The sequence below is a fragment of the Bos mutus genome, chromosome 25, assembly GCF_027580195.1.
Source record: "Bos mutus isolate GX-2022 chromosome 25, NWIPB_WYAK_1.1, whole genome shotgun sequence".
Taxonomy (NCBI): Eukaryota; Metazoa; Chordata; class Mammalia; order Artiodactyla; family Bovidae; genus Bos; species Bos mutus.
Genome location: NC_091641.1, coordinates 31,252,435 through 31,269,785, shown reverse-complemented (window position 1 = coordinate 31,269,785; position 17,351 = coordinate 31,252,435). Strand labels below are relative to the sequence as shown.

General features: G+C 51.5%; 1 protein-coding gene across 3 annotated transcripts in view; it reads left to right on the top strand.

Annotated features, from left to right (window-relative positions):
• The window catches only part of SNX29 (sorting nexin 29), a 591,844-nt gene that overhangs the window by 76,492 nt on the left and 498,001 nt on the right, over nucleotides 1-17,351 (top strand). For all 3 annotated transcript variants that reach the window (XM_070363126.1, XM_070363128.1, XM_070363127.1), the window contains 4 exons: nucleotides 569-944; nucleotides 10,788-10,906; nucleotides 14,185-14,260; nucleotides 16,574-16,656. In XM_070363126.1, the coding sequence (XP_070219227.1) occupies nucleotides 569-944; nucleotides 10,788-10,906; nucleotides 14,185-14,260; nucleotides 16,574-16,656 (654 nt within the window). The remainder of the gene's footprint in view (nucleotides 1-568; nucleotides 945-10,787; nucleotides 10,907-14,184; nucleotides 14,261-16,573; nucleotides 16,657-17,351) is intronic.

The window sequence follows — 17,351 nt, the reverse complement described above, 5'->3', positions numbered from 1 at the left end:
GTAGTTTCAGGGCATTATTCCATGAGGGTAATGCCTGGGCTCTAGAACTCACAGATTTGTTATTTCTGCCACATTCTGTTCTTAAAAGTAGAGCACTAAGCTGGCTAGAGTCAAGAGGGTGGAGACGTAGGCACCACCCATGATGGGAGCAGTCCTGCTGAAAAGGGGCACCTTGCAGGGTTGGGAGAAATTGGGGCTGTTGAACAATCAGTTACAATCCCTGAACTGATTTTCTTGATCTCATCTCCCAGCCATGAGAGTGTTTTCCAAAGTGAACGGGTAAAAATCATTTCAATAATGATTCATCTTTTGAATCAAAGTGCTTGGAAAGATTGCTTAGAAGGAATGATTGTAATGTGTGCTCTGTGACATATTTCAAACCAGAAGTAGAGGCCCACATTCATTTTGCTTGGTCTTGGCATAGACAGATTTCCACCCCCTGCTCCCTGCAAGGATTAAAAAAAAGATCTGAGTTTATCTTCAATTTATTTTTGAGTAGAATAGTAAGAGATTTTCCATAGTCTAGAGGCAGGATCATCGCTTTTTCTTATCTCATATCTTTTGCCAGATGCCAAATGTAAAAGGGAGCGGAAGAAGAAAAAGAAGGTGACCAACATCATCTCATTTGATGAGGAGGAAGATGAGCAGAGCTCCGGGGATGTTTTTAAGAAGATCCCCGGGGCTGGGGAGAGCTCAGAGGAGAACTCCGACCGGTCCTCGATCAATATCATGTCGGCCTTCGAAAGCCCCTTTGGGCCAAATTCCAATGGAAGTCAGGGCAGCAACTCTTGGAAAATTGATTCTCTGTCTCTGAACGGGGAGTTTGGGTACCAGAAGCTGGATGTGAAAAGCATCGATGATGAAGACGCGGACGAGAACGAGGACGACGTGTGCGGGAGCACGCCGGGAAGGAAGCGCCCGGGCCACTCGGAGTCGCCAGAGAAGTAAGTTCCCCCCGAGAGCTTCTACGAAAGGGTAGTTGGGGACTTCCCGGGTGGTCCTGCGGCTAAGACTCACCTTCCAGTGCAGGAGGTGTGGGTTCGATTCCTGGTCAGGGAGCTGAGATCCCACGTGCCCCAAGGTCAAAAAACCAAACGTGAAAAACAGAAGCAATATTGTGAGAAATTCAATAAAGACTTTAAAAATGGTCCACATCTCAGGAATCTGCCTGCCAGCGCAGGTGACATGGGTTTGATCCCTGGTCTGGGAGGATTTCACATGCCTCGGAGCAGCTAAGCCCGTGCACCACAACTGCTGAACCTGTGCTCTAGAGCCCGAGAGCTGCTAGTTGCAGCTGAGCCCGTGGACTGCAGCGATTAAAGCCCACACGCCCTGGAGCCAGTGCTCTGCGACAAGAGAAGCCACTGCAATGAGAAGCCCGAGCACCACAACTAGAGACAGTGGAGAGTGGCCCCTGCTTGCTACAGCTAGAGAAAAAGCCCACGCAGCAACGAAGACCCAGCATAGCCAAATAAATAAGTTACGAAAAAAAGATCCACAGTAAAAAAAAAAAAAAAAAAAAATCAAACCTTAAAAAAAGGTTAAAAAAAGGGGGGGGTACACAGGCTGCTGGCTCTTTCTGCCGTTTTGGGTGATGTTAGACTGCAGGTTTTTTATTTGTTTGCAGCATCTTTCATTATTCAGATCTTGATTTTGGGGGAAGGAGCGTGAACTTACTTTCTCCTGAGAACTCAGTGGAGGGAGTGTACATATTATTGGAAGCTACTTATAGCATTGGTGTCAAGAGGTATGACCTGAAATTCTTGCTTTGTGTTTATGTCTTTCATTTTATAACTTGAATTTTGCTCGCATGTCTTACTTGCCACCAGCCCAGGAAGTTCAGGAGAGAGGCAGGGTATTTTAGAGAACAGTCTCAGGCTGGTAATATCTGTGTTTATTCGCAGGGTAACTTGCCTGCACTTATCGCCTTAACACTGGGGCTGTAGTATGTTTATACCTTCGAGAGGGGCTGGATGCAGGTGAACGTGTGAAGCAGAAGAGCAAAGTTAGGAGGTTGAACCTTAGAATCCTGACAACCCGGGCTCTCATCTACTAGCTCCGTGGCTTAGTTTAGACTAGGTCGGACAAGTTTCTTCGCCTCCCAGAGCCTCAGGCCTCACCTGAGATCTGAGAGAACAACAGCACGTGCTTTGGAGAGTTGTTGTCCCGTCTGTGGGACCCTGCGTGTGAGGCCTTGGGTTGGTGCTGGAACATCGAGAAGGACAGCCCCGCCGCTGTGGCGCTGTAAGCCTTGTGATCATTCCTGTCCTTGTTCTTACCCTTATTCCTGACTGCTGGGTCTCCATTACTGTGACGGCTTTTCTCCAGTTGCAGAGAACCGGGACTGCGCTCACTTGCGGTGCACAGGCTTCTCACCGTGACGCCTTCTCTTTTGCAAAGCATGGGCTCTGGAGAGTGGGCTCGGAAGTTGTGGCACAGGGGCTTAGCTGCCCCGTGGCCTGTGGAATCTTTCTGGACCAGGGATCGAACCCACGTTGCCTGCATTGACAGGTGGACTTTTAACCACTGAAGCACCAGGGAAGTCCTGCTCTTCCTCTTGATGCTGAATCAACTAGTGACTTCTTCACCCGAGCTCTGAGTGTGCAGTGCCGCCTAGTCATGGCCGTCTTCAAAACCAGCTGCGAGAGCATACAGTGAAGAAGCCGAGACCCCATGGGGCGCCGAAGAGGCCAAGCGGCCTCCAGTCCTAAGCTTGGCGTCTCCATGTGTTGAGTCAGAGTTTTTCTTCTTTCTTGTGAGACTCTGCCTGTTTTTGTCTTTGATTTTTACTCTTGTCCTCGTTCACGTGGATGCTCACGATAGTAGCATTGCCTCCGTGTCATCTAGGAGAGGCCAGATGCTGCAAGCTGCAGACACACTGCATTCTAATACTTAGGCTGGTCCCAGGGGGTCATGGGTGTCACCCCACTTGATGGATGAAAGAACCAGATTCTTTAATGCAGAGAGTCGAGATCTGTCAAAGCAGTGGGCAAAACCAGGGTTAAGGTTAGGTTGCTCTGGCTCCATTTGTTTTCCTGCCCAGGGTTTTTTCCTCCTCCTGATGTCTGTTAGGGAAGCCCACCTGTGGCATTGTTGTAGCTCACTGGGTATGGATGATTTTGTACCCGGATCCAGTCTCGTGAACCATGCTGTTAGAGTTCTCCGGAGAAACAGAACCGATAGTGTGTGTGTGTGTGTTTCTGCATGTGTATGTACGTATGTATTCATCTCCGGAGATTTACCTTAAGAAAATTGGCTCATGTGATGGTGGAACTTGACGTCTAAAATCTGCAAGGTAGGCCTGCAAACTGGAGGCCCAGGGAAGGACTGCAGTTCGAATCTGAAGACAGTCTGCTGACAGAATTTCTTCTTTGGGGGCAGAATGTCTGTGTTTTTCTACTGAGGCCTTTAACTGATGAGCTGAGGCCCCCCTGGCTTATGGAGGGTGATCGGCTTTACTTGCACTCTCCTGACTTACATTTTAATCTCATCTAACCAAATGCCTTCCCAGAGACATCAAGAATAACATTTGGTCAAGTATCTGGGTACCGTGGCCTAGCCAAGATGACACATAAAGTTAACCGTCACACCTGCCTGTGGTTCTTTCCCTGGGCCTTTTAGGAAATGCTGTTTGCATTTTCTGTCACTCTGGGCAAGCGCATCTCCGAGTTGCTTCACTCCATGAGTCAGTTTGTGGCCTCAGACAGTTGTTTCTCTTGCTGCTGGACCAGCGCCAGTGAGGGGAGGCCAGCTTGCGAGCCGGGGCAGCCGGCGGCATTGTGATGTGTGAGCCACAGAACAGTGCAGCCTGACCTTTACAGGCTTGGCCCTCCGAGGCCGCTGGGCCTCCTGTGGACTATGGACAGCTGCTCCCTGGCATAAAGAGGGGATCTCGAGCCAACATCCTGCAGAGCATCTTGGGGAAAGAGCAGTGATGAGATGGCCTACTGAGTAATGCTTTGATTTTGCTTCTAAGCTAGGTTCATGTGAAAGGTTTAGGAACCTGGAGGGGCCGGGACTTTAGAGTTTAATAGCGCGGCCAGGTTTGTGGGAGAAAAGGGGCCAGGTCAGGAGAAGCACGTGCTGGGTGGCAGCGGCCTCTGGCAAAGTCAGATGCTCTGATTGTTTTTCGTTAATAGATGCGCTGTTGGCCAAATACTGGGTTTACACCTCCATTTGCTGGCAATTAAACCACTTCTTGGATGACTGAGCAAAGATCTTGTGCCTCCTGCCTCAGTATTTAGAAGTGGTTCAGTTCAGTTCAGTTCAGTCGCTCAGTCGTGTCCGACTCTTTGCAACTCCATGAATCGTAGCACGCCAGGCTTCCTTGTCCATCACCAACTCACGAAGCTTGCACAAACTCATGTCCATCGAGTCAGTGATGCCATCCAACCATCTCATGTTCTGTCGACCTCTTCTCCTCCTGCCTTCAATCTTTCCCAGCATCAGGGTCTTTTCCAAGGAGTCAGTTCTTTGCATCAGGTAGCCCAAGTATTGGAGCTTCAGCTTCACATCAGTCTTTCCAGTGAATATTCAGGACTGATTTCCTTTAGGATTGACTGGGTTGATATCTTTGCAGTCCGAGGGACTCTCAAGAGTCTTCTCCAACACCGCAGTTCAAAAGCCTCAATTCTTCGGTGCTCAGCTTTCTTTATAGTCCAACTCTCACATCCATACATGACCACTGGAAAAACCATAGCTTTGATTAGACGGCCTTTGTCTTATTTTGTTAAAAAGTTAAATCTCCTAAAATGGTCTTTGCTTACACACATATACCTTCATGTTGTATACAATGAAAACAGTACAGACAGGAACTTTGCTGGTGGTCCAGTGGGTAAGGCCCTGTGCTCCCAATGCAGTGCTCAGCTTTCTTTATGGTCCAACTCCCACATCCATACATGACTACTGGAAAAACCATAGCTTTGACTAGATGGACCTTTGTTGGCAAAGTAATGTCTCTGCTGTCTAGGTTGGTCATAGCTTTTCTTCCAGGGAGCAAGCGTCTTTTAATTTCATGGCTTCAATCACCATCTGCAGTGATTTTGGAGCCCGAGAAATAAAGTCTGTCACCGTTTCTGTTGTTTCCCCATCTGTTTGCCATGAAGTGATGGGACTGGATGCCATGATCTTTGTTTTTTGAATGTTGAGTTTTAAGCCAACTTTTTCACTCTGCTCCTTCACTTTCATCAAGAGGCTTTTTAGTTCTTCTTCACTTTCTGCCATAAGGGTGGTGTCATCTGCATATCTGAGGTTATTGATATTTCTCCTGGCAATCTTGATTCCAGCTTGTGCTTCATCCAGCCCAGCATTTCTCATGATGTACTCTGCATATAAGTTAAATAAGCAGGGTGACAATATACAGCCTTGACGTACTCCTTTTCTGATTTGGATCCAGTCCATTGTTCCATGTCCAGTTCTAACTGTTGATTCTTGACCTGCATACAGATTTCTCAAGAGGCAGGTCAGGTGGTTTGGTATTCCCATCTCTTAAAGACTTTTCCACAGTTTGTTGTGATCCACACAGTCAAAGGCTTTGGCATAGTCAATAAAGCAGAAAGTAGATGTTTTTCTGGAACTCTCTTGCTTTTTCAATGATCCAACAGATGTTGGTGATTTGATCTCTGGTTCCTCTGCCTTTTCTAAATCCAGCTTGAACATCTGGGAGTTCTTGGTTCATGTACTGTTGGAGCCTGGCTTGAAGAATTTTGAGCATTACTTTGCTAGCGTGTGAGATAAGTGCAGTTGTGTGGTAGTTTGAACATTGTTTGGCACTGCCTTTCTTTGGGATTGGAATGAAAACTGACCTTTTCCAGTCCTGTGGCCACTGCTGAGTTTTCCAAGTTCTCTGGCATGTTGAATGCAGCACTTTAACTGCATCATATTTTAGGATTTGAAGTAGCTCAACTAGAATTCCATCACCTCCACTAGCTTTGTTCGTAGTGATGCTTCCTAAGGCCCACTTGACTTCGCATTCCAGGATGTCTGGCTCTAGGTGAGTGATCATACCATCGTGGTTATCTGGATCATGAAGATCTTTTTTGTACAGTTCTTCTGTGTATTCTTGCCACCTCTTCTTAATATCTTCTGCTTTTCTTAGGTCCATACCATTTCTGTCCTTTATTGTGCCCGTCTTTGCATGAAATGTCCCCTTGGTGTCTCTAATTTTCTTGAAGAAATCTCTAGTCTTTCCCATTCTATTGTTTTCCTCTATTTCTTTGCATTGATCACTGAGGAATTTCTTATCTCTCCTTGCTATTCTTTGGAACTCTCCAGTCAGATGGGTGTATCTTTCCTTTTCTCCTTTACCTTCAGCTTCTCTTCTTTACTCAGCTGTTTGTAAGGCCTCCTCAGACAACCATTTTGCCTTTTTGTATTTCTTTTTCTTGAGGATGGTCTTGATCACCACCTCCTGTACAATGTGACGAACCTCCGTCCTTAGTTCTTAAGGCACTCCATCAGATCTAATCCCTTGAATCTATTTGTCACTTCTACTGTATAATTGTCAGGGATTTGATTTAGGTGGATTTGATTTATAAGTGGTAGCTTTTCTGTTTTTTGACCATGCCGCGTGGCATTTGGGATCCTTGACCAGGGACTGAACCCATACCCTCTGCAGTGGAAGTGCACTCTTAACCACTGGACTGCCAGGGAAACCCCTGATTATTTTTCTTAAAAAAGAATAATACCTTTATTATAAAAAGGGGTTTTCCTGTCACTTTATATGTGCTCCATGAAACCAACAGAGAAGTGGGGTGAAAACATAATTCAAAAAGAACTACAAGCCTGAAAAAAGTTGCATTTAAATAGCAACTGTGTAAACGCAGAGTGAAACCAGACCCTGCACTTTGCCATCATCTTCATCACGTTTGAAAAAGAGAACTAGGTGGAGGGCGGCCCGGGGTGAGCACCCTGCCAGGACGGCTGGCTCTTTGTGCCCTCAGTGCTCAGAATCTTCCAGACACACAGTAGCATTAACTTGTACAATGATCAGGCCAACCCTTGCTCACGTCATCCTGACCGAGCGTCGGCCATGTCCACAGCCTCTGCGGAGAACAGTGTGACACTTCAGGAGCCTGAGAAATGTTCTGTTGCTGTTGTTCAGTCACTCAGTTGTGTCCGACTCTCTGCGACCCCATGGACTGCAGCACGCCAGGCTTCTCTGTCCTTCACCATCTCCTGGAGTTTGTGCAAACTCATGTCCACTGAGTCACTGATGCCATCCAACCATCTCATCCTCTGTTGTCCCCTTCTCCTCCTGCCCTCAGTGCTTAGTCCCCTCGATTTAGTAATTCTGCTGCCGGGAAGCCGTGCTGAGGACAGGTCTGAGGACAAAGGCTGTTGCCTCCAGATGACAGTGTGCTGAGTTAGAGAGACAATGCAGGGGAGCAAAAGGTGCAGGTGCGGAGGAACCACTCACAGTGAACAGCGGAGTGTTTCATAGTTCAGATTAAATCTTAATGTTCAGAATCTTAAACATCTTAAATGACATCTGAGAGTGTCCACATAGTGTGAGGATGAACTTATACATTGAATGAGAAAAGGAAATTATAAAAACCTACATTTAGTTGCGTCACAAACTCTTAAAGAGAAGTATGCAAGTCGAGAAAAAGAGGCAATCGTGTCCAGGTCAGTCATGTTTTGGATAACGTGCGTTTGGGTGTGTTATTCTCCCCCTCTTTGGCTTCCCTGGTGGCTTAGACGGTAAAGAATCTGCCTGCAATGGAGGAGACCTAGGTTCCATCCCTGGGTCAAGAAGATCCTCTGGAGAAGGGAATGGCAGCCCACTCCAGTGTTCTTGCCTGAAGGATCTCTTGGACAGAGGAGCCTAGCGGGCTGTCGTCTCTCGGGTCACAAAGAGTCAGACACGACTAAGCAACTAACACTACCCTCCTCTTTGTGGCATTTTCTAGTTTTTTTTTTTTTACTATCTTCTCTAAAGAAAAGCAACATCCATTCTGGTATTGGCACCGTATTCTGAATTGGTCTGTGCCTCAGGAATGACTTTAGTGTAACCCCTTTTTGAGATGGGGATCCTTTGCCCACTTTTATGTGGGTCCGAACCTCAGCGGGTGGGACCTGACTTCACCTTGTGCTCTGCACGTGTTGTCGGAAAGTGGCAAGATGTATGTCCCCTTAGAAACAGCAGAGTAGCATAGAAACATACATATCGCCATGTATAAGCGAGATAGCCAATGGGAATTTGCTGTATGACACAGGGATCCCAGCCTGGTGCTCGGTGACAACCTAGAGGAAGGAGATGCAGTGGGAGGTGGGAGGGAACATATATATTACCAGTGGCCGCTTCATGTTGATGCTCGGCAGAAACCAGCACAACATTGTAAAGCAGTTATCCTCCAATTAGAAATAGATAAATTAAAAAAATTACAGAAGTAAAGATTCAACAACAAAAAGAAACAGCAGGAAATCCCACCCACCTGGAGCCGGTATAGCAGCCAGGAAAGGACTGTGGTTTTGCTGCCGTGTCCCGAGGGGCACCCTGGCTGCCTCTGGGCATCTGTCTGGGAGTCCCCCTGGTTGCCAGCTGCTGGATCGGAGCCCAGGGCAGGCAGGCAGTTCTTTACAGATTGTAGAGTCAGGGCCACGTGCACCCTAGCACCCAGCTCTGCCGCGGGGCACACAGGTGGGGCGCTTCCTCTCCCATGCCTCACGGAGTGCGTTACCTGCAGGCCTAAGTCACAGAGCTGGCAAAAGTCTGCAAGGTCACTTCTCCCTGTGTATCTTGCTGAGTGTCACATGTGTAGCCAAAAGCTCCAGAGGACTCAGAGGAGAATGGCTATAGGACAAGCCTTAAAGGAAGAGTTGGCAGGGACTTTCCTGATGGCAGCGTGGTTAAGAATCCGCCTGCCAATGGGGGGGACACAGGTTCAATTGCTGGTCCGGGAAGATCCCACATGCCGTGGAGCAGCTAAGCCCTAGAGCTCCTTAGAGCCCATGCTCTGCAGCGAGAAGCCACCATGATGAGCAGCCTGGCCCCTCAGTGCAGCACAGCCCCCACTCACCGCAGCTAGAGAAAGCCCACACATAGCAATGAGACCCAGTGTAGCCATAAATAAAGAAATAACATTTTAAAAAAGTTTAAAAAAAGAGCTGGCAAACTAGCCTGTTGGCCAAGTCTACCCCCAGGCCAAGAATGGCTGTTACATGTTTTAAAGCTTTATAAACCAGTCAAAAAAAACACAAAACACCAAAAACTCAACAAAGAAGCATACTGGATGAGATGGTTAGATAGCATCACTGCCTCAGTGAACATGAATTTGAGCAAACTCCAGGGGATGGTGAAGGACAGGGAAGCCTGGCGTGGTGCAGTCCATGGGGTTGCAAAGAATTGGACACGACTTAGCTACTGAACAGCCACAATGGCCACACAGCCTAAAGTATTGACTGTCTGGTCCTTTTCAAAAAAATTTTGTTAATCCCTGCTCCATATGAAATGTATCGTGTATCATGTATCGTGATGGGCAGTGGCCAGGAGACTCGTAGTAACTGGATCTGGAAGACCTGGGCTGAATTCTACCAGCCTTGGTCCCGGCCAAGTGATGAACTTGGACCAGTCGCCTGATCTCTCTGAGTTGTTTTTGTCCCCTCCTTTCCCCTCCCCTTCCTCTCCTTTTCCTTCCTCCTCCTCCTCCTCCTCCTCCTCTCTGCCTCCCTCCCTCCATTAAGTAGCTGTGACTGTGATCTGCTGTGGACTTCTTTACATCTGATTTACGACTTGAGTTTATAAACCTTCAAGTCCTGCACAGACGCATCTTGGTGTTTATCACTGTTGGCTTCTTGCCCAGAAGTAGATGCTGCAGTGGGCAGATACTTTCTCAAACCCACGTAACCAAACCAGCCTGGCGTTACAAAGGTCGAACAGGCTAGTTTGGCAGTGGTGGGTAAGTTTACACTGTAACAGATCATATGAGCCTGGTTAATATTCGAGCTGACCCCCTTTCTTGGAAGTGGCCCAGACACGGCCTGGTCTGGTTCTGTCCTTTTACTCCTGAGGGTTTGAGAACCAGTGAGGCAGAGGGACACTGGCCCAGGCTTATTGGAGAAGCCAGAGCCCGTGGGGCCTCCTCTTGCTTCAGCCCTGGCACGTGCGGCCCCCCACTTCCATCCCTGTTCCCCCCTCCACCTCCCCTCGTGGCCCCAGCGCTTCCCTCCCCACTCACTTCAAACCTCCCTTCTTCGTGGAATCCTTCCACCACCTTCCCGACCAGCCCCATGACCCGCGCTGCCGTTTCTCACTTGTTTGTGGGATCATATGTTTCATGTCGGGCTTCCCAGGTGGTGCTAGTGGCAAAGAATCCGCCTGCCAGTGCAGGAGATGTAAGAGACGTGGGTTTGATCCCTGGGTCGGGAAGATCCTCCTGGAGAAGGGTATGGCAACGCACTCCAGTATTCTTGCCTGGAGAATCCCATGGACAGAGGAGTCTGGTGGAACAGTCCATGGCGTCAGAGTCAGATGTGACTGAAGTGACTTAGCACGCACACACGTACTTCATGTCTGCACCTCCAGCAGACTGTAAGCTCCATGAGGGCAGGATGGACCTTGTTGGCCGGCTCGTGTGTGTGTTCGTGAGTGTGCATGCACGCATGTGTGTGTTCACTGCTTGGCAGGTAGGAGGGGCTCAGTACACATGGGCTAAAGGAGCGAGCACAGGAGGGCCAGCTCCCGGCTCCCGCCCGGGCCTCCTCATATTCTCAGCCCCTCCCGGCCTGGGTGGTTCCCTGGGGGGGCCGGGTGAGGCCCTGACCCACAGCTGTGTTCTCTCCCTCAGGCCGCTGGACGCAGGCGCCTGCCTCTCCCAGATGCATGGCTGGGCCCCACTGCAAGTGCTGCACGGCCATGCCGAGGTGCTCTTCCCCGTCAGCGGCGTGGGCTCCTACGGGCCTGCAGGTGGGTGTCCCTGGTTCCTCCCTGCCTCCCTCATGGGTTGTGGCTGGAGCAGCGGCAGGAGAGGCCGGATCAGTTGTCACGTCTGTGGGCAGGGGTGGGGGGAAGGGAGGCGGGGAGGCGGGGGCTCAGGGCAGGTAGCCCCTCTCAGCAGGGGAGCCCCAGTGGCTTTGGCTTGTCTCCTCGCTGAACCAGGGTATTTTGCGGTGCTCTCGCCTGAGCAGGAGTTGGCATGTCACCTGGGAGCCCCCAGGCCCGCTTCCTTTCTTGTCAGCGATCTGTCGAACTTGGTGGTGTACAGGCAGATTACAAACGGTGACCATTATTTTTGCCTCTCAGGAGTATGGAGGTCAGAACCCATAGCTCTAAAGACCTTCGCACCCTTGGCAGCTGAGGGCGTGGGGGTCAGGGAGTAAGCTTGCCGAAAAGTGGGCAAGCCTTTCTGGCCCGTTCCTTGTGACTGAGGGGACGCGAGTGTGGTTTGTTATTATTTTCTTTAGCTAGAGCAGGTCGGGGTGGGAGGTGTCGGGGTGCAGGTGGGAGTCGTGGCTGAGCCCGGCGCTCCCGGCCGGGTGGGTGTGCGTGGTGCCTGGTCGTTCCGGTGCCCCCGCAGCCCCACTGTGTTGGCGAGGCCTCCCCGCACCTGCAGCGTGGGTGCCCCTCTCACCCTCGTGGGCCCAGGTTTAGGAAGCCGTGGACGGCTGGGGACGGGGGCCCACCGGCTGCTCAGGAAGCTGTTGACATTCTAAGCCGGATGACAAACGGTTGTCATGGCTCCATGTGAGGAACAGAAGCCCCCTCAGACTAGCTTGGGGAGGGCGGGCCCGTTCCCGGGTGCAGTTGGGGCTGGGGGGCGTGGCGGTCACCTCGAAGGTGCCGGGGGGTGGGGGGCAGGTGGCCGCCCGTGAGGCAGTGTTGCTGGTGTGAGTGACCACCGTCCGCCAGGCTGGTCTCCCCTCCGGGGAAGTGTGGATGGTGGCGATGAACACGTGGTGCTTGTCTGGGTTAGCTCAGTCCCTCCTGGCCGCAGCCTGCGAGGAAGGGGAGTCACTGTTCAGACGTGGGGCGAAACTCCCCCGAGGAAGTCTGAGAGGAGAGGCTGGGCACACAGGAGGGCCTGGGCAGGCTCCCTGCTGGCTTCATACCAGTGGGGTGGCGGGGGGCGTCTTTGGGCCTGGCCTGGCCTGCAGTCCTCCTGGTCCTGTGCCCCACTTCCTGGTGGGGTCTGCCCCCTCTCCTCCCCTCGCTGGTCAGTCTGTGTTCTTTCAGCCTTCTCCCCCTCCCATCTGGTCTGTACCTGGCTGAGGTGCCAGCAGAGCACCTTCGGTACCAACCAGAGCTTCTGTCTGGGTCTCGGTGAAGCCCAGGGCGGGTCGGTCTGGGAGCCCCTGCCCTCCTTCTGCTCGGGTGACCAGCCTGGGTCCGAGCCCCCCCAGGCTGGGGATGTGGTCACCTCGCCCTTGCCTGCGCAGGGGCAGTGCAGATTGGGGCAGAGTGTCTGAGAAGTGGGGGTGGCTGACAGGAAGTAGGTGGTCCTCACGTGCGTCTAGGACCCCTGGGGGGTTTCCAGGGCTCGTTCATAGCATCTGAGTTAGGGTCCACACCCCTTATTCTACTCCCCACTGATGGGCCTTTTGGCCGGGTCGTGAACTGTCGCTGGGCTGGCATGTCAGGCTGCCCCCAGGGCTTGGCTGTGTGCTGTTCACGTTGGGATTCAGTCACAGAACCCGGCATTCTGGCTGGCCTCCGGGATCCTCGCCGGGAGGCGTCCCCTGACCTGGCAGGTTTCTCTCTATCCCTCCTCGGGCTGTCAGCCTCCCAGGCCCAGAGGCTCCATCTTGTCCCTGGTGAGTGGACCCTGAGCTCCAGCTGGTCTAGACCGTCCTCACCAGGGATACAGGGTGTGAGCCCGTCTGCCAGCTTTTTGATTTACTACAGTAACGAAGCTGCCAGGAGTCTTGGAAGCTTGTGACAGCCTTAGGGGCACACCCGCTGTTGGTGGGAGCATTGCACGGGAAGGCGTGTTATCCTCAGGCTGCTCACAGATGCTAGAATCAGAGCTGGAGGAGCCGTGGCCTGGCGGGCATGCCATTCAGATCCCGGCTGTGTAGTGCAGGGAACTCAGTGCTCTGTGGTGACCCAGAGGGGAAAGAAATCCAAAAAAGAGGGAATATATATATATATATCTCAGATTCACTGTGCTGTGTAGTAGAAACCAACACAGCATTGTAAAGCAACTCTAATATAAATTAAGAGAAATAAGAGGCGGGAGTGAGTGGAGTAGCTTCGTGCGGACAGCGGGTGGAAGGGAAAGCGAGAGAATGCTTTTCCTCTTAGGATTCCCTTTTTCAGCCCCTTAAGAGCGGGGAATCCTGAGCAGGTGAAAACGGAGGAGGTCACAGGACAGATGGCTTAGGGAGCCAGATGAGCTCCCTTCTGTCCCCTGTCCCGACCCAGGCCTGGTTGGGGGCCTGGACATGCCAGGACTTTGTCTAGCGCGCAGGTGTTCTCCTGAGCGACATTGGCCTTGATGTCCCCCAGGGGCACGGATTTTGCACTTTTTCCTGGAAAGAGACACGAGCAGCAGCCAGTACATCTATGAAGGCCCGTGCTGCCTCGTGCCTGTTGTCTGTCGAGATGACTTATGGCCTCCCGTCTTCCAAATGCCTTTCCGGCTTGGTGCAGGGCTCTTGACAGAGTGGCAGTCACGCGGCTGTGACAGGTGGACGCTGCTGCCCCCGCGTGGCCTTCTCCAGACATTGCAGGCGGGAGCCCTTTTGTCTAACAGCTGATTTATTATTCTCTGGTTCTGAGGTTGTTCTTGGATATGAACTTCATGCATAATTCCAGGTGGCTCAAGATCAGAAAGGTTAATAAATAAAGTCATAGGGAATGTAGTCAGTACTGTTGTAATAACCGTGGGTGACAGGTAGTTGCTGGATTTATTGCGGTGATCAATATGTAATGTAATCAGTTTCCAATGTAAGTGCTGAGTCGCCATGCTGTACACCTGCAGCTGATAAGAGTATTGTGTGGGAGCCATGCTTCAGTGAAGGGAAAAAAAAGCCGAAGTGGGAGAACAGGGCCTCCAGCCAGTGACTGATGCCAAGTCCCAGATGACGGCCGAAAAAAATGAAATGGGCGGCAGACGGAAGTCCAGTGTGCAGGTGGGGAAGGCTTTGCACGTCAGCGGAGTTAGCAGGCGAGCCAGTGTCTGTCTCATGGGGCAGCTGAGGGTGAGAGCAGAACCCTGACCGTCTCTGTGGCTGCTGTCTGTGCAGATGCCCCCCTCGGGAGCCTGGAGAACGGGACGGGACCCGAGGACCACATCCTCCCGGAGCCGGGACCCCGGTACAGGTGAGCGCGCAGGCCCCGCCCCCGGCTGGCTCTGGGGCCGGGCTGCCCTCTTCACAGCTCCGCCCTTCCTCTTTTGGAAAGTCCCCCTGCTTGACGGGCAGGGCCTCACTTCACAGGGATTCAGTTCAGCTTTGGTCTGACGTCCGAGGGCACCGAGTGGCCAAGGGTCTCAGGCCCGAGACCTGGTGTCGGTCACAGTTCCTTTGCTGCCGGCTTTACTTTTCCTTCTTGGGGGGCCATGGCTAGGTGCTTCCACGGTCATAATGTGCTTGATTTAATATTTGGCAATAAACCATTGGACAACTTTAGTATTACACTTCACACTTTTAGTATTATGTAATATTTAAACCTGGGGAAGGAAATGGCACCCCACTGTAGTAGTCTTGCCTGGAAAATCCCATAGAGGAGCCCGGCGGGCTGCAGTCCATGGGATTACAAAGAGTCAGACACAGCTGAGCGCACACACACGTAGTATTGGAACCACCTTGGTATCAGGTATTTGTGAAGTGCCTGGGGCTTTCCAGGTGGCTCAGTGATAGAGAATCTGCCTGCAGTGAAGGAGACGAGGGTTCGATCCCTGGGTCAGGAAGATGCCCTGGAGAAGGAAATGGCAACCCACTCCAGTATCCTTGCCTGGAGAATCGCTTGGACAGAGGAGCCTGCCTGGCAGAGTCAGATATGACTGAAGCACACACGCACCACGTCAGGTTGGTTTTTTTTTAATCAAATCTAAGTATGTCAAGGGAAAGCTGAGCTGTTCAGAGTCACTGGACATTAGGTGGCAGAGCTGAGATGGACACTGAGGAGCCCCTGCTGCCGCTGTGATCCTCGCTGCCTTTACAGCCCTCTCCTTCCTCCTTGGCTTTAATTTGGTGTCCCTGAGATACAGCATCTGCATTTTCAACCTCGGCCCCTGGGTGTGGGCGCTGTTTCCCTCTGCCTGTGCTTGGCGCTCCAGTCTCACCCTGCTTTCGGAGAGGCGCTGCCTGTAGGAGGCTTGTACACGTTAGTGCGGTGCCAGGAGGGGCTGGTGTCACCCACAGGAAGCATCGGTCCTCCCAGTGAATATTCATGATTGACTTCCCTTAGGCTTGACTGGTTTCATCCCCTTGCTGTCCAAGGGTCTCCCAAGAGTCTTCTCCAACACTGCAGTTTGAAGGCATCAGTTCTTTGGCGCTCAGCCTTCTTTATGGTCCAACTCTCACATCTATACATGACTACTGGAAAAACCATAGCTTTGACCGTGTGGGCCACTGGGTATTCCCCTAGCTGTTTTCATGATGTGAAGGATTATTTTTCCATGTTGCAAATTCTTTGTAACTACACAATCAGTGCTCATTTTATCTGGTGGTAGTGTTCTCTCAAGACGGAGTCATTGCTCCTAGGTTCCTAGGAGTGTGTCTGGTCACAACGTTTTGGTCAGTGGATCAGTAAGTACCTTTGTTTTCTGTCTGCTCCTGTTTAAAGACATTTCATCTAACATCTGCTGTTGATTCACTGAAAGGGAACTCATGACCAACAGCAGTGTCATTGTGTATGTGTGTGTGCTGAGTTGCTTCAGTCGTGTCTGACTCTCTTGCGAGCCCATGGACTGTAGCCCACCCGACTCCTCTGTGCATGGGATTCTCCGAGCAAAGAATACTGGAGTGGGTTGCCGTGCCTTCCTCCAGGGGATTTTCCCATACCAGGGATCCAGCCCACATCTCTTGCATCTCCCGCATTGGCAGGCGGGTTCTTTAGCACACTGCACCATCAGGCTGAATAGAGGCTGCCTCACACAGGCTTCCTCCAAGAGGCACCACAGCGTCCTGTGCTTAGGAGCAACAGACAGCACTTCGGGCTTCCTAGGAGGTGCTAGTGTAAAGAACTTGCCTGCAATGCAGGAGATGTAAGAGACTTTTTGGTTCGATCCCTGGGTCGGGAAGATCCCCTGGAGGAGGAAATGGCAACCCACTCCAGTATTCTTGCCTGGAGAATCCTGTGGACAGAGGAGCCTGCCTGGCTATAGTCCGCAAAGAGTCGGACACGACTGAAGTGACTGAGTGCACACGCACGCATGTACGTGTTCACGGATGACCATGTCAGCCCCGAGAGTGTGGGATTTTGGGGTTACGGGTAAACTTCAGGGAGTAGGCGAATTTCCAGATATGGAATACACACATAGAGAGGATGGACTGTGACTGCAAAGGGCGCCTTCCCTTCCTTTGAGTTGGGAAACCTAAATGAGCTCAGGGCCGGCTGCATGTGTTTTGAATGTCGAGGTGGCATGTTTTAAGTGGCTGACTCTTAACTTCCCTCTGCTTGCCTTTCCAGTGTGGAAGCCAGTCCTCCAGGCCAGGAGAGTCCTCTGAGCAGCCTGTTACCTTCTGCCTCAGTACCAGAGTCCATGACAGTTAGTAAGTACTTTCTGGGCAGCGTCCGCCATCCCTGGGTGACCCTGGGGCCTGCACATCCTGGAGTCAGTGCCTTCGCGCTGGCTCCTGCATGACCGTGACTTTACAGAGTCTGGGAGGAAGTCAGGTGTGTGGGTGCCTGGTTGTGGACTTGAAGTGTGGTGTGTAAGCTCCCTGAGCTGTGAAACCTGATACCTGGGTTCATGCATCGTTTTGTTAAAGTAGGAGCCCCCAGCCTTTACGCCCCCAGGGACCAGTTTCATGGAAGACAATTTTTCCATTTACCCAGGGGGCAGGGATGGTTTCTGGATGATTCAGGCTCTTTACCTTTATTATGCCTCCCCCGATGTAAGGGGAGGCAGAGCTCAGGCAGTTAGGCGTGTGATGGGGAGCAGCTGTGAATGCAGACGAAGGTTCGCTCGCTCACTGCCTTTCCCTTCCTGCTGTGTGGCCTGGTTCCCAGCAGGTCTTGAACTGTACCAGCTCGGGGGTTGAGGACTCCTGCCCTAAAGACACGGAGGTGGAGCAGCAGGGAGGCCGAGGGAAACTTCCGTCCTTCGTGGTTTCAGGGTTTGCTTCCTGCAAGGCCGTCAGCTACAGAGGAGGTTTCTAGTTGGGTTTCCTTTGTATCTCTGGAGGAATCACTTTTGTACATAAGGGAGAGTGTGTCTCTCAAAGATGAGTGAAGGTTGCTAATG